General features: G+C 51.1%; 1 protein-coding gene across 1 annotated transcript in view; it reads left to right on the top strand.

Moving 5' to 3' along the window:
- TMEM44 (transmembrane protein 44) overlaps positions 1-23322 on the top strand; it is a gene marked incomplete at both ends in the record, with an annotated part of 34604 nt that overhangs the window by 1225 nt on the left and 10057 nt on the right. Inside the window, 8 exons of the mRNA XM_082839092.1 lie at positions 1775-1901; positions 3615-3708; positions 4807-4973; positions 5186-5272; positions 9919-10089; positions 12964-13104; positions 14696-14800; positions 20213-20371. Coding sequence (XP_082695218.1) covers positions 1775-1901; positions 3615-3708; positions 4807-4973; positions 5186-5272; positions 9919-10089; positions 12964-13104; positions 14696-14800; positions 20213-20371 — 1051 coding nt within the window. The remainder of the gene's footprint in view (positions 1-1774; positions 1902-3614; positions 3709-4806; positions 4974-5185; positions 5273-9918; positions 10090-12963; positions 13105-14695; positions 14801-20212; positions 20372-23322) is intronic.

Genomic DNA, 23322 nt, shown 5'->3' on the forward strand with positions numbered 1-23322 from the left:
GAGGGTGGGAACTAACAAGGCACTTTATGTGCATTATCTCACTTTCCCTCACCGCCACCCTCTAAAGGTGGTATTATTAGACGTCTTACCCTCCAGGAACTAAGGCTTGGAGAGGTTAAGGAGCTCCCTCGAGAATGCCCAGTGGCCAGGCTGAGAGCACAGCCTCTGCCTTTTCACCGTGCCTCAGCTGTGTGGGGCCTGGGTCAGAGTCAGCCCGGGATCCCTGACCCCTAAGAGCTGGGGATGTGGCCGGAGAGCCGCAGGGCACACGCAGAGCCGCCACACGTGAAGCAGAGGCCTGCCGTTAACTCACCTTTCACCATAGGCCTCAGTGTTCTCCTTTCTCAAATGGGAGGGTTGAAATGAATTATTTCTTTTTTTAAATCAATTTATTTATTTATTTGTTTGTTTTATTTTCTTGGCTGTGTTGGGTCTTGGTTGCCGCGCACGGGCTTTCTCTGGTTGTGGTGAGCGGGGGCTACTCTTCGTTGTTGTGGTGCGCGGGCTTCTCATGGCGGTGGCTTCTCTTGTTGCAGAGCACGGACACCAGGCGCGCAGGCCTCAGTAGTTGTGGCACACGGGCTCAGTAGTTGTGACTCGTGGGCTCTAGAGCGCTGGCTCAGTAGTTGTGGCGCACGGGCTTAGTGGCTCCGCGGCACGTGGGATCTTCCCAGACCAGGGCTCGAGCCCGTGTCCCCTGCATTGGCAGGCGGATTCTTAACCATTGCGCCACCAGGGAAGCCCTAAATGAATTATTTCTAATTTGGGTCCAACTCAGAGAGTCTCTAATGTAGGAGTCTTCACTCCTGGGCCTTGAAACAGTTTCAGGACCCAAGTTAACAGTTGGTATTCCCACTGTGAGCTTTGGGCTTCGGCTGGCTGGTCGGAGAATGTTTGGGAGCCCAATGGCCTTCTGTCCTCATTCATTAGTGCCAAGGGCTGAGCCCAGAACCAGCCATATGGTCCTAATGATGTAGAGTGAGTACCACCCTGTGGTTAAATGAAGTGAAACCAGAGCTGCAATCGTGCCTCAGTTTCTCCATAGAAATGGAGCAGGGAAACATCTAGAATAAAGTATTTCCAAGCTCCGATCAATGATGCTGACAGAGAGACATCTGGCCCCTTCCAGTCTGTCCTGCCTTCCTGCGCTTGTTCCTGGGGGTGTAAAGCGGGCAGTAAGGGAGAGAAGCCAGCAGTGGGGCCCCTAGGGGGAGGTCAGCCCAACGTGCCATCGCAGCTTAGCGGCGTCTCCCCCGGTGTGTGAGGAACATGCACCCAAAATGAAATCAGTTTGGGTGCAGCTGGCAGAAGCCAGGCCATTTCACTGCACAGATGGATTAGAAGGATTGCATTTTAATTTCAAAGAAGCCAGTTGCCTTTTTAATCCAGGCAATTAACTCTGCTCTGCAGTTAAACTGCAATGATTGGGTTACTTTTATAACCCTCCTGTTGCCTTTCAAAACATAAAAGCTGACAGCTCATTTGTCAGCACTGAGTGGTGGGTCACGAACTTGAGGCAGCCAGATTCGTAGGAGGAATTTCTTTCATCCTTTCACGAGGTCTGCCTCCTGCCATGGGCTTGTTGGTCAGAGGCTCGGAGGCTTTCCATCCTTTCTTTAATCACCTGTAAACTAAGGTCAAAACCACCTGCTGAATATCGGGAAGAAAGTGATTCTGAGGGACCTAAAGTCACAATTGCCCTTTTCAGACACCTGCTTTGGGAACCCAAACTCACGTCTCTGTGTTCTGCCCACACGCCTGTCTGTCCCCGCAGGCTTCTCTATCTGAGATGTGGGAAGAAATCCGGACGGGACCAGTCGGCGCTGTGTGCTGCCTGCTGCCTCCTGACCAGCCTGTGTGACACCATCGGGGCGATTCTGGCCAAACAGCTCACCATCCAGGTGTGTTGGGCCCACAGGTGACAGTGGTTTCTGTCTCGTTCCTTCCCCATGCGAGGCAGTTTCACCTCAGGGCTTGTGCCGCTGCTGGCCTTCCTGCTCCTCCAATACCCATGTGGCTCACTGCTCACCTCCTTTAAGTCTTTGCTCAGATATCTCCTTCTCAATAAGGCCTCCCTGATCACCCGTTTAAAAGTGTGCCCTGCCTCTACCACAGGTGCTCCAGACAACCTCATCTTGCTCTAGTTTTCCCTAATATACCATCGACTTTACTTATTCATTATGTTTATGGCTTATTGTATGTTAACCCCTACTAGAATGTCAGCTCCATAAGGGCAAAAATTTTTATTCGCTACCATATCCCCATCACTTAAAACACCAGCTGACGCATAGTAGATATCCAGTAAAAAGGGATTGTTGCTGTTACTGGTTTTAGAGCCCAGGGCCCAGCCGCAGCTCAGGCAGGGGTGTCTGAATCCTTTCCCAGGTGGTGATGTGGGCTTTGGAGCAAGTCAGAAGCAGTTTCAAGTTTTTCCAAAGTCTAGACCCTCAAACAAATCTGTGTAGAAGGGGCTTATCCCAAAACGCATATCCCAAGGAGGACCTATGGGTCCCACTTCAGGGGGCTGGTCCTGGCCTTTTGCCATCCAGGTAGATGTGAAGGAGGGGAGCCTAGTGGTTGGACACAGATTTGGAGAGTTCTAGACCCTGCTGTGAGCAGTATTCTATCAGAAACAAATCACCTTTCCTTCTGGGAGCCCGTTGTCATTAGCGGATAGACTATAATGAGGCCTAGCTCAAGTCCAATAATAATAGCTGATATTTATTAAATACTTAACTATGTACTTGACATTAAGGGCTTTTCATGTATTAACTCATTTAATCCTCAAGTCGACCTATGACGTGGGTGCTCTCATTATCCCTGTTTTATACATGTGGAAACTGAGGCATAGCGAGGTTAAATAACCTTGCTAAAGTCACCCTCTAGTGAGTACAGAGTCAGGAGTCAAACCCCAGAACGCATGCTCTTAAGCACTAAGTACAGTGGACCCTTGAACAACATGGCTTTGAACTGTATGTGTCCACTTATACATGGATTTTTTTCAATAAATACACACTACGGCACTACAGGATCCGCAGCTGGTTGAACCATGGATGCAGAACCTCGGATACAAAGGGCTGACTGTAAAGTTATACTTGGAATTTCCACTGCAGAGGAGTCGGTGCCCCAACCCCTGAGTTGTTCAGGTGTCAACTATACCGTCAGTAGCTAGTGCATGTATGGGTGGGTGCATTTTACGTTCGTCCAGTCGCTGGCCTAAGCAACTTCCCATGTATCGGCCCATACAATCTACTTAACAATGAGGGAGGCACTGTTATCATCCCTGCTTTCTAGATGAGGAAACTGAGGCCCAGGGAAGTTCAGTGGCTGGGCCAAAGTTGCACAGCAGAGACCATGCTGTCCAGTGGAAAGTGGGGCGGGCTGAGTTCTTATCCCATCTCTCTGATGGGCGTCTGCATAATGGGATTGGTTACTTAAGCACCCCATCTCCTCGTTAGTCAAATGGAGGTGATAACCAACCTTTCCTGGGGTTGGAGTTGTCCCTGGAAGCCCTACATCAGTGGAGCACACGTGGTAGAGGAGAGCCAGAATGAGCGGTGCTACAGTTGCTGAAAGGTGTTTGAACACCAAGACCCTCTTTCCTTTGCTCCCAGGTCTTCACTGGTGTCTACCTAGCAGCTGTTGACCTGGTGAGCTTTGTGTCCATTCTCTTCCCAGTCTGCAGCTCCAAAGTCAAGTCCAGTTCAGGTAAGTGTGCTGCCATCTGTTCCTGTCTTCACCCATGCACTCAGTTCATCCATCAGTGTGCTGAGTGCCTCTCCCTGTCACCCCCGAGCCTGGACCCTGCCAAGCACAGACGAATGGGCGAGCTCCCTGGTTTCACCCAGAGCGGGGAGTCAGGGGACTAAAAGTTAGTTAGCACTGCTAGTAAGGGGGTGTGGGCTCACAATGGGCAACCAGAGGAGGGGAGGGGCTGCAGGTGTCAGAGAAGGATGTGACGTCGGAACTGGGACCGCAAGGAAGGGCATTCCAGGTGAAAGGGCAGCATGGGCAGAGGTCAGGAAGGGGAGGGGGCAGGGCTTTGGGGGTGGACAGTGATACTCAGTGTGCAAGTCCAGGGGCTCCAAGCGAACCACCTGGGCTGCCTCAGGCCGAGCGGGCGCTGGAAGTGACTGAGATGGGATGAGTAGCCTTAAGTATGTGGGACTGGGACTTTCCTGAGAAGGGGCAGCAGTGTGCTCGGACCCTTGTCCCAAAGGGAAATGCTTGCATCAGGGGTGATGTAAGATGCGCTCAGCTGCTCGAGGCTGCCCAGAGGAGGAATGTTCTTTTTGGAATTGTTCAGAGGCGGATCTGTCTTCTATTTCAAGGAGACTTTCAAAGACGATGCTTATCCTACTCACAGCTTTGGTGCCTTGGCACCAGTGTGCCCACTTATAATACATTCACCAAGCTTGTGCCGGTTCCACTCCGTGCCGGGCTCTGTGCAGATTCTAGAACTGGCCGGGCACAGTGCCTGCCTTCAGTGGTCTCCAGTCTAGGACGGGCGACTCTGTGTGCGTGCAGGTGCATATGAAAAAGGATCACGTTGCCCTGCCTTGAAACATAAAACACTAGGAGAGGCTGAGGAAGGGGAAGAGTGCCAGTCATGGGGAGGTGGGGGGATAAGGGGAAGGGGGGAAAACCCAACCACAGGCCCTTGAAGGGGGGTGAGGGGCTGGCCTGTGGAACAGTGTGGGAGCCCATCCTGGCCTCGGGTCTGGGGTCGACACCAGTTCTTCCCACGCAGCTGTCTGTCGAGTTCCAGATCCCGGGAGCCCTGTGGGACCTTGGTGTCTGTTGCAGGTCGGGGCTCCCGGGAGAGAAAGAGGAGGCGGCAGCTCAGGGCCAGCATATTTGCCCTGGTCCTGCCGCTGAGCCTGGGCCCAGGGTGGGCTCTGTGGGCCGCTGTCCCGAAGGCTTCAGGCCCCATCCGAGGGCCGCAGCGGAGGCTGCTGGGAAGCCTAGTACAGGTGAGGTCGAGCCTGCTCAGGGGGACCTGATGGCGGGGGGGGGGGGCAGGGGGCAATGCGGGCCCCTCCCCTTCTCCTAGTTCCAACAAATGCCCTGGGGGTGGGCGTCAGGGTTAGGCCTTGTTGGGAAGAACCTCCTAAAAGCAGAAAAGAACGGGCCTGGGGTGCATGGGCATATCCTCAGGGTGCTGAGTGTATCACTGTTCCCGCAGGACAATACTGAAATCCTTGGCTACCTGCTGGGTGGCATCGCAGCCTTGGGCGCCTGGGCTTCCCGGATCCCCCCACTCTCCAGAATCGTGAGTCTGGGGCCGGGACTGTGGGTCACCCTGGCAGGGCTTAGGGCATCTGGGAGCATCCTCCCAGCTCCAGGTCACCGGGGTGGAGAGGTGGTGTCTCCGTTCACATGTGCGCGTGTGGGTGTGTACGTGGGGGTGTGTGTGTGTATACACATGTGTGTGGGCAGCGAACAGCTGCCCCCAGGCCTCGGAGGGTCCTGAGACTCACAGGGAGAGGGCACCGTGTTCTCTCCATTTCTCGTAGCAAATGAAAATCAGGCTCTCCGGAAGGAGCCCCTGAGTTTGGATGGATAAGCACCCCATTAAGGAGCGAGAAGATCTGAGCTTTTAGAGAACAAGGTCATGCAGCTCCTGGGGTCTGTGTATTCGAGAGTGTCTTGTTGGCAGTATTTTTCAGGCATCCGGGGTTAGGGAACAGACGTGCCTTGAGATGCCCTGCTTGCCCTTGGGGAGCTCACAGTCTCCCCAAGGAAGACACAGAAATGGAAAGCAGGATGTTTGAATGCTCTAAGAAAGAATCAAATGTTTGGGGTTCTGGAAGAAAGAGAGAAGCCTCCTGCATTATTCAAATGAGCGAGGGTGAAAACTGTTCACACTGCCAGGCACTGGGTGCTGGCGCGGCCCCAGGTTGGCAGCGAAGGCCAGGTGGGGTCTAAGGAGGCAGAGGCGAAGGGAAGGCACTCAGGGCAGAGCAGAGTGTGCGGGAAAGGCCACCGAGGCAGGAGAGCGCCTGCCGAAGGGCCCCATATTACGGACGCGTGAAAATGGCGGGACCTGACGCCAGAAATGTGACGGCCCATCATTTAGTCTTGCCCAAGAGCACTGTGGTTTAACAGCAATCCCAGGAGAACAGGATTTGAGGAGGCGGGTGCTTTGTTGACCGCTCGTGGGAGCTGCAGCCTGAAACCTCCCGGGGCACAGGGCCTCATCAGCAAAGATGCTGTCTCCCGGGCAAGGGAGGGGAGCGTGGGGAACACTGCTCAGTTCAGCCACCGCTGGGATGGGTCTCCAGGGTGTGGTCAGGGCTGGGAAGCCGTGTCACATGCAGACCTTTGAAGGGACAGCTGCAGTGCCCTGACCACCTGTATTAGTTTCCTGCTGCTGCCATAACAAAGTATCCCAGGCTCTGAACAACAGAAACATACTGTCTCTAAGTCCTGGAGGCCAGAGATCTGATACCAAAGTGTCAGCAGGGCCACGCTCTTTCTGAAGGCCCTAGAGAGGGATCCGTTCCAGGCCTTTCTCTAAGCCTCTGGTAGTTCCTTGGCTGGTGGCAGCACAACCCCAGGATTTGTGTGGAGTTCTCCCTGTGTGTGTGTGTGTGTGTGTGTGTGTGTGGTCGCATGGCTTCCCTCCGTATGTTTCTGTGTCTGACTTTCCTCTTTTCACAAGGACACAGTCCTCTTGGATTAGAGCCCACCGTAATAACCTCAGCTTACCTTGATCATCTGCAAAAACTCTATTTCCAGATAAGGCCACATTCACTACCTCTGGTGGTTGGGACTCCAACATCTTTTTGGGGGGACACAATTCAACCCATAACACCATCCCGCCTAAAATAGCCCCAGGCCAGCCCCACCGCTGTGTCCCTCCCTCTGCTTAATTTTCTTCATCGCATTTATCACAGCCTGAATGAGCTCCTTTAGTTACGTACCAGGTTGCTGCCTGGTCCCCTAGCAGAGCATCAGCAGTGTGAGAGCAGTGCCCTTGTCCGTTTCATTTCTCACGGTGTTCCAGGTGCTTGGGGTCTGCCCAGGGTAGCTTCCAGCAGACACTTCTTAATGAGTCACTGCATTTGGCCTAGAGAAAAGGAAGCTCACGGATACAGGAAACAGAGGGCTATCCTGGGGCAGAAAGAGCAGCCTTGTTCTTTGCAGTCTCGGAGAACAGGACCAAGACCAGAATCAATAACCAAGAGGTTACTGGGAGGACCGCTTCTCATTCGGTTAAAGGAAGAATTCCATGGGTTAGACACTTTCCCCAGTGCCTGGCATGTTGAGAACAGCTGGTGTTGTTATTCCTGCTTTAGGAGGTAGTGGGCTTCTCATCACTAGAGGCATTCAAACCTGATGGCCCCTTGGCAAGAAGATAGAGGGAGATTGCAAGGGGACTGAGCTGGGCAATCTCGGAGGGGCTGCCAGCCCTGAGTGTCTCTGGTCCCATGAATAACCCAGAGCTAGGGTTCCCTCGTTAGGGAGAAAGCCAGCAGGGTTGCAGTGCTATGGGAAGCCAAGCCAGCCCGGACTTGGACCCTGGATCCCCCAGAAGCTGCTTCTAATTTACCCCTGCAGGGGGCGCTGAGGAGCAGCCTGGCTGGGTGGCTTTGGTGGGAAAAGTTCCCATTTTTCCAGGAGCAAGTCGTTGAACAGGACAAAGGGTGCGAAACACGCACTGATCAGTAAAGCATTGTGCCGACAACCCCGGGAATCATTGCTGCTGTAAGAGTGTCTGAGGCACAGCCCGCTTCCAATCCCCAGCGCGGATTTGCCGGGAAGCCACCAGGCAGGTCGTCCTCCCAGCCGTCTGTCCTGACCTGCTAGACAGGCCTGTGTGTGCTGGAGAAATTCATACCACATCTCGAGTCACCAAGCCAGTTCCAGTCTTCAAGCAGTGATGCTTGAAGCACAGCTGTGTGTTCAGCGCCGCAGGCGGAGCCCTCTAGACCCTAGTACCGACCCTGAGAAGAGCTTGAGTTCTGAGTCAGTGGGCGCTGGGCGTGGGTTGGCACGGGAGTGAGAGCAGAGGGCTCCCCCAGCTTGGCCTCATCCAGCTCTGGGCCTAGCCCGGCTCTGCAAGTCACCTTCCCCTCTGCCCATCAATGTCCTCTGTAGAATGGGGGTGGGTGGGCTGGAGGACCCCAAAGTCTTCCCGCCATAGCAGTGCTGCTGGGCCGTGTGAGGTGGGACGGGCTGATGGGAAGGGGTGACGCTCCACCCGCAACCTCTGGGGCCAGTGGGCCAGGGGCCACCGTCCCCGGCTGTGTGCCGTCTGCTCAGGGGGTGGCAGGCCAGAAACAGGGAGGCCTGGGAACAAAACCGGAAGAGATGCAGAGGTAGATGTAACACTCCTGAGGAATCTATTTCTTTTTCTTCCCCTTTCCTTGGCCATGCTGTGTGGCTTGTGGGATCCTAGTTCCCCAACCAGGGATTGAACCCAAGCCCTTGGCAGTGAAAGCGTGGAGACCCAACCACTGGACCGCCGGGGAATTCCCAGGAATCTTTTTTTATTTTATTTTATTTTATTTATTTATTTTTGGCTGTGTTGGGTCTTTGTTGCTGCGCGCGGACTTTCTCTAGTTGCGGTGAGCAGGGGCTACTCTTCGTTGCAGTGCGCGGGCTTCTCATTGTGGTGGCGGAGCACGGGCTCTAGGCGCGTGGGCTTCAGTAGTTGTGGCATGTGGGCTCAGTAGTTGTGGCTCGTGGGCTCTAGAGTGCAGGCTCAGTAGCTGTGGCACACGGGCTTAGTTGCTCCATGGCATGTGGGATCTTCCCAGACCAGGGCTCAAACCCATGTCCCCTGCACTGGCAGGCAGATTCTTATCCACTGCACCACCAGGCAAGTCCCAGGAATCTTTTTGAGGGTTAAATTAAAATGGAGAAAATCGGCTAAAACATGCTTTTTCTCTTGAATATTTTCCGTTCCTTAACCAAGGTCTGTATGTCTCTAAATACAGTCATCTAATAAGCAAACTAAGTTTTATATATATATATATATATATATATAAATAATATAATTTATATTTATGTATTAATTTAAATACCTATGTAATTGTATATAATTGGAAATACATAATATTTGTATATATACTTAATGTGTATATAAAGTGACGTTATACCTATAAAGGATACTTACATATAAATATTGCATGTTTCCTTTTTTAAAAACCAATATTTCCATTGCTCATTCTCCAGAAATATCCCCTTGGCTTCAAAATTTCCAGAATGTTATCTCTAATTTTCCTGACTTTCCCATCCTGCCTGGTTCAGAGTTGGTGGCCCCGAGACGAGACGAGTGGGCCCTTGGTTCTCCATAATTCAGTCTCCGTCCTGCTCTCCCCACTGACATTCACGAGCCCCTGCCCAGTGCTGGGTTCTAGGGCACCGAGATGGTGAGGACCTCAGCCCTGCTCTCAGGAGCCCTCTGTCTGTTGGACAGACAGATGTGTAAGGAGCTAAGTCATGATCAGGGTGAAAGGCACTCCAATAGAGGGATATGTCAGAGGTGTGAGGGACCCTGAAGAGGAAATAACTTGCTCCCCTTAGGGTGGAGGTGTTAAGGGATGGTTTCCCAGAGTTGGGTTTAAGCCAGGTTCTGAGGGATGAATAGGAGTTCACCAGACAAAGAAAACAGCTTTCTTTTTTTTTGGCCACGCCGCGCGGCTTGCAGGATCTTAGTTCGCCAACCAGGGATCGAACCCATGCCCTCTGCAGTGGAAGCAAGGAGCCCTAACCACTGGACTGCCAGGGAATTCCTGGAAGCAGCTTGAAGCCCAACAGAAGTGGTACCTCTGGGGACTGGCCATGGGCAGAGGGCTTGCCCTCCAACCTCTTACATCACCAGGGGCCTGGGTTTTAGAATCAGCTTTAAGGGAGCTGAGGGAGGTGGCAGTGTTCCTCCCAGCCCAGCCCCCTTCTCTCTCTGCCCAGTGCTGGGGTAGGACATTTCCCTCCATCTACCTGTGGACCCGGCTCCTGTCGGCCCTGGCTGGCCTCCTCTACGCCTCGGCCATCGTGGCCCATGACCGGCGGCCTGAATACCTGCTACGGGCCACACCCTGGTTCCTGACCTCCCTTGGCCGTGCAGCGCTGGACCTCACCGTATCCACCCCAGGCCCGGGGACTTGGCTGCTGTGTCTCATCTGCCCTGCTACCCTCTTGCTAGAAAGAATTCTTTCCCAGTAGCCAGGGTGGTGGTTTGAATCCTGGGGGAGGCAGACACAATTGCAATGTGCAGTTTTTGTGCTTTGTGTCCTTTTAAAATGTTATTTATTTATTCATTTATTTGGTTGCACCGGGTCTTAGTTGTGGCAGGCTGGCTCCTTAGTTGCAGCTCGCTGGCTTCTTAGTTGCGGCATGCGTGTGGGATCTAGTTCCCTGACAAGGGATCGAACCTGGGCGGCCTGCATTGGGAGTGCAAAGTCTTACCCACTGCGCCACCAGGGAAGTCCCTCCTCCTTTTTATTTTTTTTTTTAATAAGAAGAAATATCTCTTGACTGGAGCTTTGTGAAACAGCAGAGGGGAGTATGAAGGTTCCTGGCCTTGGGATCACAGAAGAGCCAGGCTCCTGTCTCGGTGCTGCTCCCCACCTGGATTGGTCCCTGTCCTCTGTGAACCTGTTTTCCTCACCTTTGCCTTGTCTTCTCACAGGCTGGGAAGGGCTTTGCAAGCTGTCCTGCCCTACACGGGTGATCATCTGCTTTCTGTCCTCTTCGGTGCTGGAGCCTGGGGTGGGGAAGCAGAGAGAAAAGCTGTCAGTGATCGCTGAGCCCGTTTCTGATCCCCAAGCAGGTGTTGCCTGATGTGCTGACACCCCAGTGACCTTGGTGTGAGGGCCTCAAGGGCAAGCTAAGCTCAGACAGTGGCGAGTGGAGATGCTGGGTGGGGTTGGGGGAGGGGTGGAAAACCTGTGGATTTAGCATAAATAGTTTAGAAATGGATTTTCTCACATACTATTTGAGTCTGCGAGGGCTGCCGTAACACATAACCACAAACGTGATGGCTTAAACCACAGGAATTTATTCTCTCAGCTTTGGAAGCCAGAAGTCCGAAATCCAGGTGGAGTCTCACTCTCTCCAGAGGTTGTTGGGGAGAGTCTTTCCCTGACTGTTCCAGCTTCTGGTGGCTCCTGGGGTTCCCTGGCTTCTGGCAGCATAATTTTTTTTTATTTTTTAACATCTTTATTGGAGTATAATTGCTTTACAATGGTGTGTTAGTTTCTGCCTTATAACAAAGTGAATCAGCTATACATATACATATATCCCCATATGCCCTCCCACTTGCGTCTCCCTCCCACCCTCCCTATCCCACCCCTCTAGGTGGTCACAGAGCACCGAGCTGATCTCCCTGTGCTATGCGGCTGCTTCCCACATGCTATCCATTTTACATTTGGTAGTGTATATATGTCCATGCCACTCTCTCACTTCGTCCCAGCTTACCCTTCCCCCTCCCCGTGTCCTCAAGTCCATTCTCTACGTCTGCGTCTTTATTCCTGTCCTGCCCCTAGGTTCGTCAGAACAATTTCTTTTGTTTTTTAGATTCCATATACATGTGTTAGCATATGGTATTTGCTTTTCTCTTTCTGACTTACTTCACTCTGTATGACAGTCTCTAGGTCTATCCACCTCACTACAAATAACTCAATTTTGTTTCTTTTTATGGCTGAGTAATATTCCATTGTATATATGTGCCACATCTTTATCCATTCATCTGTCGATGGACGTTTAGGTTGCTTCCATGTCCTGGCTATTGTAAATAGAGCTGCAATGAACATTGTGGTACATGACTCTTTTTTTTTTTTTTTTTAGATTGGAGTCACCTTTATTATTTTTTTTTACATCTTTATTGGAGTATAATTGCTTTACAATGGTGTGTTAGTTTCTGCTTTATAACAAAGTGAATCAGTTATACATATACATATGTTCCCATATCTCTTCCCTCTTGCGTCTCCCTCCCTCCTACCCTCCCTATCCCACCCCTCCAGGCAGTCACAAAGCACCGAGCTGATCTCCCTGTGCTATGCGGCTGCTTCCCACTGGCTGCTTCCCACTAGCTATCTACCTTACGTTTGGTAGTGTATATATGTCCATGCCTCTCTCTCGCTTTGTCACAGCTTACCCTTCCCACTCCCCATATCCTCAAGTCCATACTCTAGTAGGTCTGTGTCTTTATTCCTGTCTTACCCCTAGGTTCTTCGTGACGTTTTTTTTTTCTTAAATTCCATATATATGTGTTAGCATACAGTATTTGTCTTTCTCTTTCTGACTTACTTCACTCTGTATGACAGACTCTAGGTCTATCCACCTCATTACAAATAGCTCAATTTCATTTCTTTTTATGGCTGAGTAATACTCTATTGTATATATGTGCCACATCTTCTTTATCCATTCATCCGATGATGGACACTTAGGTTGTTTCCATCTCCGGGCGAGCTGCCAGCATAATTTTAATTTCTGCCTCCATCTTCACCTGGCCTTTTTCCCTTTGTGTATCTCTGCATTCCTTCTCTTCTTCCTGTGAGGTTCCTGCCACAGGACTTACCTTATCCACCCTAATCCACTACCACCTCATCTTAACTAATTATATCAGCAAAGACCCTGTTTCCAAATAAGATCACATTGTGAGGTTCCGAGTGGATATGAATTTTGGGAGGACACTATTCAACCCACTACGTGTACTGTCCTTGTAAGCCAGGGAAAATGGTTTTCAAAATCTTTTTGTGTAACAAGTATCTATTAAGTGCTTGTTAGAGGCAGCGTCTGGCTGGGTACTGGGCCCTCAGGGGGACAGGAGCTAGGGAGTGTTGGACCTGGCTCTGTCCTCAGATGAGCTGTGTCTGTTCTGGGGCCGACCCGACAGGATGATCCCGAGGAGGTAAGGAACCAGCCCAGGATGGAGCCCTCAGGGTGCAGAGGTGAAGGCAGCAGCGGTGGCTGAAGTTCTCCGCCTCCGTGGACCTTAACTTCACTTCTCAGATCATTTTCCTTTCCTGGGTGATGAAGAGCAAGCTGAGACATGCTTTGGGATTTGCCTCTGAAGCCAGAGAGAATGCCGACACCCAAGCCCTTTTGACCTGTGCAGAGAAGGAGGAAGAAAACCAGGAGGCAAGGACCGAGGCAAGGTCTCACAGCTGGACGGGGCCCCCCGGTGTTTGTGCACAGCATGGGCAGAGGCAGCGAGCCTCACCGGGGCCGGGCCTGGGAATCCTGGGGGTCCCCACGAGCTTGGCCAGTTGGTCACTTTAAAAAACTACTGTTACGCGCAATGCTGAGTGCCCTGAATAAGTAGGATCCTCTGTTTTCCCAAGTACAAAATATTTTTTAAGTTTGCTATTATGCTATTTGGTAATTTACATATATATGTAAGTTCACATACTATATAAATTAATACGTTAGTTTAGAAGTAATGTGCTTTTTGCCCTCATTTCGTAAAAACTTAAGTTCCCACTTTCGCATGCATCTGACATCCACATACTAACACGGCTTTTTTTTTAAGTTGGTCTCACTAAAAAGCTGATTTTTAAAAGTGCGGCTTACAAATAACTTCCACCCTTTACAATGATGTCATACCAGTGAATGTGTCTGTCTCTGCCTTTTGCTGATTTAATCAGGTGACCCCTCTAAGTAAGCAGAACTGTGCTAACTGAGGCAATTTTTCTTTGTCGAAAGTCCTTGTTGCAAATAGTTGAGAAAGTGCCTCATAATAATAAGAGAGCTGGTAAAGAGTTGAACGTACAGCAGCTCCCCCTTTTCTAAGATCATTTTTTGAGGAAAAAAAGTCTCACCTACTACCTGGACTCCTCACTACCTTCATTTCTTTCAGAGTAGAAATGAGGCTCCGTGTGAGTGAACCGGGTCCCCTCCTCTGAATTTTCTAGGTTTCACAGTGTAATCTGACTGAGTTAATGAAGTAGAAGATAGTGTGGGGATGACCAAGGTAAAAGGGGAGATACAGGTGCTTAGACCAAAGATCCAAGTTCCCAAGAAGGCTCTAGTGGGAAGTTATTTTCATTCCATTCTAGAAACTGTTACAAAATTATATCCCAATGGGGAGCTAAGGTATTTCAAGAGAGCCCTGTGTGTTTAGTATTTTGAAGACAGGAAGTGGAGCCTCTGTAATCTCTTCAGCAGTCTTTCCATCAGTGGTTCTCAAAGTGTGGTCCCCGGACCAGCACTGCCTGGAAACTTGTTAGAAATGCAGATCTTAGGGCTCCACCCAGCTCTACCAAATCCAAAACTCGGGGTGTTTTTATAAGTCCTCTGGGTGCTTCTGGTACGCAGTAAAGTTCAAGAACCACACTGCTTTACAAAAACACTCATTTAGCACCCATTTCAGTGATTCCCAAACTTTGCGATACTTCAGAATTATCTGGGGGGCTTTTAAACTCTGCAAGTCACATCCATACCAATTAAATCAGAATGTCTGGTGTGGGGCGGGGTGGGGGGTGAGAGCTAAGCTTCAGTTGTTTGGTTTTTTAAGAAGCCCAGGTGATTCCACGGTGCAGCCAAGTTTGGGACCCACCCACCTACTGTGACCTCAAAGAGACAGATGAGATACATCTCACAGGAAGCAGAAAGTGAGATGTGCCATAAAAGAACAGAAAAAAATACTGTAGGGGTTCTTTTGAAGAAACTGGGATCCTGTTTTGAGAAAAGGTCTCCTGACTTTAAGAATCTCCCTTTCTGTCTCCCCATCCCCGCTTGAAAGAATTCGGACTGGGTGCCTCTCACCACGCTTCCTTACTGCAAGCCCCTCAAGAGGATGGCAGCTGTCAGCCGCTACCTGGAGCTGACCATCGAGCCTGTGCAGCAGGTGAGTGGCTGTGGGCCACAGCCGGGTGTCCAGAAGGGTGGGAGGTAGTCCTGGAAGGCTTCCTGGAGGAAGTGACGCTTTAGCTGCAGGTGGGGCGGAATGAGGCAGGAAAGCCTGTAAAAAGAGGAAGGAACTCTCAGAGGCCTTGGTGGGGGGCGGGCGGTGGCGGTCAGATGAAGGGGAGCTCGGAGATGAAAGGGTGGAGGCGGGGTAAGTGTGAGATCGCAGAGGGTGACGGGAGTTCAGGAGGCTTCAGGACTAGAGACTCAGGGTCAGACGTGCATTTTAGAGCCGTCACTCGGGCAGTGTTGGGGGGCAGACTAGGGAGTGGAGACTAGAAGCAAGGGGGTCAGTGAGGGACAGTTGTAAGTCCAGGAAAGACATGGTGTGGCCTGAACCAAGGCTGCAGCCAATGGAGAAGCAGAGCTGCAGTGGAGTCGGCAGGTAGAGCAGTGGGGGCAGTGAGGATGTGGCGGTGAAGAGGACCGCATGCTTCAGATGACTCCCAGGGTTCTGCTCGGGGGGCCTTCAGGAGGAAGAGGGTTGGAGGGAAAGAGGTGACAAGAAGCCCACTCCATGTCCCACACCCCACTAAGTCGTTCCTGTCGAGGCTACAGCGACCTCCCAGTTGCTAAATGCCGGGGTCATTTCTTTCCAGTTGAGGTTCAACTCGTTTGGCCGCCTGCTTCTTCTGATTTCTGGGCCCCTCCCTGTCCTGGTTTTTCTGCCGCCCTCACCTCTGCGGGCTCCTCCTGGTGAGCGGACTTCAAGGTTGCAGTACCGCAGCTCCGCCTCAGGAGGGCTCCCTTCTCTGGGTACACTCTTCAGTCCCATAGCCCTACCTGCCAGCTCTGGCTGATTTCCCTGGCCTGTGTCTCCATCCTTTTCCTCTCCTTCAGTTCCAGTCTCGGCTGCCCCACTACCTCTTCATCCTCCCTCTTCATCGTCCCCATGTGGCATCTCACACGTGCCGTGTCCAATACAGAATTCTGGATTTCCATGTCCAGACCGGCTCCTCTCCCCATCTTCCTCATGTCAGTAAGCGACACCACTGTCCGTGCAGTGGGTCAAACTCAGATTCCTCTCTTTCCCTCACGATACGCCCGTGCCCATATCACCCATCTGTGAGTCTCGCAAATACTTCTTTTAAAGTAGATCCAACCTAGAGATTATCATACTGAGGGAAGTAAGTGAGACAGAGAAAGACAAATATCATATGATATCACTTATATGTGGAATCTAAAAAATATTACCCCCCCCCAAATTACAAATGAACTTATTTACAAAACAGAAACAGACTCACAGACGTAGAAGACAAACTTACGGTTACCAAAGTGGAAGGGTAGGGGGAGGGATAAATTGGAAGTATGGGATTAACAGATGCACACAACCATATATAAAATAGGTAAGCGACAAGGTTTTACTGTATAGCACAGGGAACTATATTCAATATCTTGTAATAAGCTGTAATAGAAAAGAATTGGAAAAAAAGAATCTAGGTATATTCATATAAACATGTAGAAATGAATCAGTTTTCTGTACACCTGAAACTAACACAATATTGTAAATCAACTATACTTCAATAAAGAAAGAAAAAAACAAGTTAGATCCAGGAGCCTCCTAACTGGTTTTCCTCTCACTGCTATTCTTGTCCCACCCCCTCCATTTACAACCAGTAACCAGAAGGGTCTCTTACAAATGTAAATGACATCTTGTTCGTCTTTGGTTTAAAACACTCCTCTGGCTTCCCATTTCACGCAGAATAAAATCTAATCTCCTGACACAGCCCCGCGCTTTCCCCCTCCCTCACTGCCTGCTGTTCTCCCCTCTTCACCTCTCTCTGCACAGAATTTCTCTCCGTTCCTCTGCCTACATGCTCTTCCTCCTGATTTTTTGCATGGATGCTTCTTTCTTGTCTTTCTGATTTCAGTAAAAATGTCACCTTCTCCTTCCCCCACCACTCATTCTGTGGAAAAGTTGCTTCCACCCCTCTGCTGTTTATTTTATTACCTTTTAAAATGCTCTGCAAAGCACTTATCGTGATCTTTTACTTTTGTTTGTTTTCTGTTTCCTGCTGGGATATAAACTTTGTCTCCTTCTGTCTTGTTTGCCAAAACCCTGGTGCGTCATGTCACGGGTTCTCCGTACAGGTGTGTTTGGAACCCAGAGTGCAGTGATAGCCGCCCCGCTGGGCTGCCCCTGGGACGTGCTGACGCTCAGACTTTGTGCCTGAGAGAAAGGTTTTACTCTTTGCTGTTGTTCCTTGGAAAGTGGGTGTAAATAACCTGTATGTGACGTAAGTGAAGTTCTGGGAGGTTTGGAGCACGCTTTCACGATTAAGAGTCCACTTCGGCCATTAAACTCTTCTTCTGTCCAGAGGGTGGGTGGGTGATGGGAAGCCCTGGGGAAAGCACAGGGAGCCCTGGCAGCATCTGGCCAACGCTTTGCACTAGAAATTTTTAAATCGTGGAACTTGTGAAAAATAATAGTGCAAAAGTTGCATTCACTTGAACCCTTCCAGTACCTGAATCTGGAGTGGATGCCCACTGGAGAGCAGACTCCTTGAGAGAAGACTGTGTTCCTCTTCCGTTCTCCTCCACTGAGGCCGGCCAACACATTTTTGAGCAAATACTTCCATTCGGCCTCTTCCTTCTGTGTCCACCAGAGGGCGAGAGTTGCCTCCAAGACAGCTCCCAGCAGGGAGCCTGGGCAGAAGCCGCCTCCCTGGGCTCTAGGGTCATCATTTGCATGGTGGTCTGTTTACTGAGGGCTAACTACTTGCCAGGCTCTGAGTAAATAATAGCAGCCAACCCTTCCATGATGCTTATTGTACTGACTGGTCACAGTGCTTGGAGTACTGGTCTAAGTGCTTTACATAGATCAACTCATGTAATCCAACAGCCAACCCTTGAGGTATTATGCTCATTTTACAGAGAAGGAAAATGGGGCCCAGAGAGGTTAAGCAACTTGCTCAAGGTCACACGGTTTGTTGGTGGTAGAACCAGGGTTCAGACCTGTCTCTGCCGAGTCTGTGCCTTTGACCAAAATGCGATGCTGCTTCTTACTCGGCATGATGGCTGACACCGAGTAAGCGCTTGATAAATGTTTTTTACAATTATTAGCAACGCAGAGTCTTATAACAAGGTAGATACTAGTATTATTTCTATTGTCATTTATTATTTCTATTGTCATTTATTAATACTTAATCATTTTATTATTCTTTTTTTTTTTTTTTTTTTTTGCGGTATGCGGGCCTCTCACTGTTGTGACCTCTCCCGTTGCGGAGCACAGGCTCCGGACGCGCAGGCTCAGCGGCCATGGCTCACGGGCCCAGCCGCTCCGCGGCATGTGGGATCTTCCCGGACCGGGGCACGAACCCGTGTCCCCTGCATCGGCAGGCGGACTCTCAACCACTGTACCACCAGGGAAACCCTTCTTCTTCTTTTTTTTTTTCAATATTTATTTATTTATTTTTGGCTGTGTTGGGTCTTCGTTGCTGCCCACGGGCTTTCTTTACTTGCGGTGCACAGGATTCTCTTTGCGGTGGCTTCTCTGTTGCGGAGCACGGGCTCTAGGCGTGCAGGCTTCAGTAGTTGTGGCACTCAGGCTCAGTAGATGTGGCTCGCGGGCTTTAGAGCGCAGGCTCAGTAGTTGTGGCACATGGGCTTAGTTGCTCCACGGCATGTGGGATCTTCCCGGACCAGGGCTTGAACCCATGTCCCTTGCATTGGCAGGCGGATTCTTAACCACTGCTCCACCAGAAAAGCCCCCCTTATTATTCTTTTAAAATGAGGCACAGGGAGGATTAACTCACTTGCCCAAGATCCCATAGTTAGAAAATCACAGGAATAGGTTTCAGACTAATCCTGTCTGACTCTGGCACCTGAGCTTTTATACAGAGGACATGCTTTTTATGCCGCCGTTTCATGCCACCATTTCATGCCTGCTGCATTAGCAAATTATTTTCTTTTTTTCATGAGACTGTCCCGATGGGCATGTTGTGGTGATATCGGTACCCTGTTGCCATGTGCCTTGATACACGTCCTGTTTGAACTACCATCAGGAAGTGGGCAAAAGAGCCAGAGTGGTGCTCACTCTTGCCAGCATCACCTCCTGAGTGCTGGTCAAGGAGGGATTTTCCAAGAGATGCAGCTGGAGTCAGGCTGAGCCTAGGAGGCCGAGGGTGTGGGGTCCTAGGAGTCAACAGCTTGCAGCATTTGAAAACTCCATTTTCTCTGTTGACTCAGGTGTGGTCAGACCTGAGGAATTGATAGATTATTTCCTTTGTTGTGGCCTGGGAGGCCTCTGCTGCCCCGCCTCCCCCCCTCTCCCACCCAGAAAGCTGTCTTTGTCTCCTTTGTGGACTTTCCTCACTTCCAGCCGACTCTCACAGGGAACTGTGCCCTTGACCCCTCCAGGGCTGGAGCCCTGCGTGATTTGGGGACCCGTATGAGCAGCTGTTCTTCTCGTGTGTCCAGGACGTTTACTAAACCTGAACCCCGTGACACCAGTTCAAAGGAAGCAAGGCAGGGGTTACCAACCCCTTCTACAGATTAGGAAACTGAGACTCCGGAGGATAAGTTTTTTGCCGAGGTCATATGGTTAGTTGGTGGAAGATACGGTCCAGAAGGTGGGTTATTCCCCCTGTGCTGTGTCAGTGGGATGACCGCCTGGCTCCGAGCCCAGCCGGGAGCCTTGAGGATCTCTGGGGAAACCCCTGTGAGGCCTGTGGGAGGAAGCTGTCTTCTGAGATAGATGGACAGACAGACAGACAGGTGATCTCACAAGTTTCTTCCTCCCTTAACCCTTCCCAGCTCACTCTCATAGGCTGCTGGCGGGTGCGTTGGTTAAGCCTCTAGGGAGCACACTTTTGGCAAGAGCTATCCAAATTACAAGCGCTCATACCCTCTGATCCAGCAATTCCACTTCTAAGAATTTATCCTTTATATCCTGAAATTTTTAATGTACGGTATAATTTACTGCAGCCAGGGTTGATTGTAAAAGCAAGAGACTGGGGATATCCTAAACGTCCATTAGCAGGGGACTGGTTTAAATAGCTTGTGAACATCTGTACAATGCTACCAAAAAAAAAACTGCTATAAAACTACTTCTAAGGCATGTTGTTAAGTGAAATAAAGCAAGATGCATAAGAGAGTATAGAGTGTACTACCGTTAGTGGAAATGGGGGAAACGTGTACATGCATTTGTTCTCGTGTGCACAGACTATTGGGAAGGACACACAAAGGAGGGCCGGCTGCCTCTGAGGAGGAGCTGAGTGGCCGCAGGAGGAGGGTGGAGGCGGCTGCGTCCTTTCGTGCCTTTTGAATGCTGAAGCACGTGGATGCTCTGACAGTGCGAAAAACAAAGATGCCAACCAAGTCTCCTGCCTGCCCTTCCCCGCACACCTTGCAGGCGAGCTGCAGTGCCACCAGGCTGCCTGGAGATGGACAGACAAGCACGGGAGCCACATCCCTGCAGGAGCCCCCCTCGTACCCTCCGGTTCAGGTCATCCGGGCGTGCGTGTCCTCCAGTAGCTCCTCCCAGGTCTCCTCCATCAACTCTGACCTCGAGGTAGGTGCTGTGTCCGCCGGCAGGTGCACGGGGCCTCCTTCACGCGTGCTTGCTGGTGCCTCTGAGGTGCCTGCACTGCTCTGTTCTCCTCGGCCCACGCCAGCCTCATGCCCACTCAGTAGTGAATAAGCATCTGCGCGAGAACTTTCCCACGCTGTCCGTGCTGAGGAGGACTTTCCGCAGTCAAATGAGTCATGGAAACACTGCACGCTGAATCATGGGGCACATTCAAGTCTTGCAGAAATAAATGCTGACTAACAAACTTCTTTTTTTTTTTTGCGGTACGCGGGCCTCTCACTGTTGTGGCCTCTCCCGTTGCGGAGCACAGGCTCCGGACACGCAGGCTCAGCGGCCACGGCTCACGGGCCCAGCCACTCTGCGGCATGTGGGATCTTCCCAGACCGGGGCACGAACCCGCGTCCCCTGCATCGGCAGGCGGACCCTCAACCACTGCACCACCAGGGAAGCCCCTAACAAACTTTTTAAAGAGTCTTGGTGTTTCCCAAACCCATTTGACCATGGAAGGCTTTCTTCCCCTGCAAGGAGCGCCAGGCTGTCCCCTGTGGTGCTGTCAGGGTCATACACAGGGGCCCTCAATGGGCATTGTGCCTGGCACTTTCATAAGCTTTGCCTCATTTTGAATTTTTGGATCTTTGAACAAAACACATCACATTTTGGATACCGGAAATGGGTCAAACTCTCAGGTCTACGGTCCTGTCACTCTCAGCCCCACAGCTGTGGCTCCCAGCCCTGGTCAGGAGGAAGTTTCCCTTTGTCTGTGGCAAGTGAGAACAAGGACAGCATAGTGGACAGGTGGTACCAGCAGGGGGAGGGACCGTCCTTCATTCTGGGTTTGCTGGGGTCTCCCACTCTTTTGATATTTAAATGCCCTTTTATGAATTGACGGTAACAGGAAGTGCTAAGTTGGTGTTGAGGGTTTGGTGTTGGTCTTAATGGCCTTATTTGGCAAAGTAATCAATCATCTGTCCTGAGTCAGTCCCCCAGATTCGTTCAACTCGTAGTGGACCCTGAAATCCGAAAGACTTAGAGCCCCTGATCTGCGGGGTAGAGTCCAGATCCCTTAGTGTGGGGTTCAGGCCTTGCACACCTGCCCCAGCCTCGTGCCCCTCCCCTGCCCTCACCTACATGTCCTCCTTGGCCGTGGACTCTTCCCTCATCCCCAGGGCTCTGGGCCTTTCTTCTTGGGATTTCCTCTGGCCCAACTGCCGTGTGTCAGAATCCTACCCAGATGCCACCTGCTGTGTGAACTCCCCTCCCCTCCACGTACACACCAGAGATTAAAGCCTCCTTCCCTTGGGTGCTCAGAGCATACACCTCTCTTCCATCCCTGGTATTGTTTGCCCTGTAGCCTGAGGGCTGCAGGGACCTGTCTCCCCGGCCAGGCTGTGCACAGGCTTTTAGGTCTAGGGGCCTGGGCTGCCCTCATCTTTATCTCTTGATCCTGGAACACACACAGTTGGTCATTGAGAGGTGGGTTTTGAGGGAGAAATTCTGCTCCAGACCAAGGACCATTTGGGCTCCGTGTATCCCTGAGTCCTTCATTTGGTGCTGTTTATTTCTTGGATCTGGTCTCAGAATGTGTCAGACAACCCAAGGCGCATGTCTTGGCAGCCCGGAGCCAGCAGTCCGGGCAGAGTCTAAGGCTAAGGGGAGAGAGGGAGAGTGTGTTCAGTGAGGGGAAGGGACAGTTGAGTTGGTGAGATGGGGGGAGGGGGCTTGGGGAGGGTGGGAAGCAAGCTCACTCTGTGGGAACCCTCAACTGAGCTAAGGATTGGACAGTGACCTTGAACAATTCAGAAATTTGTCTCTGTGGCTGTTTCGGGCAGTTTCTGTGTTTTGCAGTCCTTTTTCTCCCTCTCCTCTATTCGCTCTTTCCTTTTAAATTCCAAGGGCACAGGGTCGCGCTCATACATGAGGCAAATGGAGATGAATGCTTTTGCCCTTGCTAAACAAGGGGTATATTTTTAGAAGCCCAGGTGCCCCCATCTACCCCACCCACCCCTCCAGAACCCCCAGCACAGCCTCCTACTTCATTCCCCAAAACACCCACGCGCTCCACATGACAAAGCGCCGAGTCCCGATCGGAAGTTACTTAGAATCTCACTAAACACAGGCACTGAGGAAATGCGAGCAGGGGACAGTGTAGCTTGTCAGGCTTGTGGCCCATCCGGCCTTCTGGTGATCTATACATTCTCTCTCTATATTCTCTCTCTAAGCTATATATTCTCTCTTAAAAGTAATACATGTTTATTGTAGAAATGTTGGAAGATGTAAAGAAGAAAATGAAAGTTAAGCCACAAGCCCATCAGCCAGCAGCTGCCTCAGGGCGGTGGGATTGATTGGGCGGGCTCCCCAGTTTTTCAGAGCAATATTCCTTAAAAGTTCTGGCTCCCTGATGGCTGAAGGGGAGGAAGAGGGTGTCTTTTAGCCGATGAGTGTGACACTGCATTTCATCCACCTGTTTGGGTCACTCATTTAGCAAACATGTTCTTGGGGGGGCATTTGAAAGAAAAATGCATGAGGGCAGGGGGGCTGGCCTGACCCACCACACGCAGTGGGAGGTACTTGGTAGGTTGGTCACAGTCTGATCATGACTTTGCTCCTCCAGACCACACCACACCCAAGGGACTGAAGCCGGGCCCCAGGTCATCACCTCTTCTGGTTTGCGACTTCTCTTGCTCCCAGGATGGATTGCACAGTTGAGATATTTCCTAACGCTGGGCTGAGACACCCAGGGCATCTGTTTGTACTCCCTGGCTACAGTCGTCTGTGTCTTGCCAGCCAGCTGGGCTCCTGCTTGACCCGCGGGTCCATAGGTGAACGCTTGCGCCCCCCACTCTGGAGGCCTGGGGGCACTCTTTGTCGCTATGGTGTTGTGTTTGTCACTCTGTGGTCCTTTCCGACTTTGTGACTTAACTCTCAGAGGGTGC

This window comes from Leucopleurus acutus, assembly GCF_964270905.1.
Source record: "Leucopleurus acutus genome assembly, chromosome: 5".
Taxonomy (NCBI): Eukaryota; Metazoa; Chordata; class Mammalia; order Artiodactyla; family Delphinidae; genus Leucopleurus; species Leucopleurus acutus.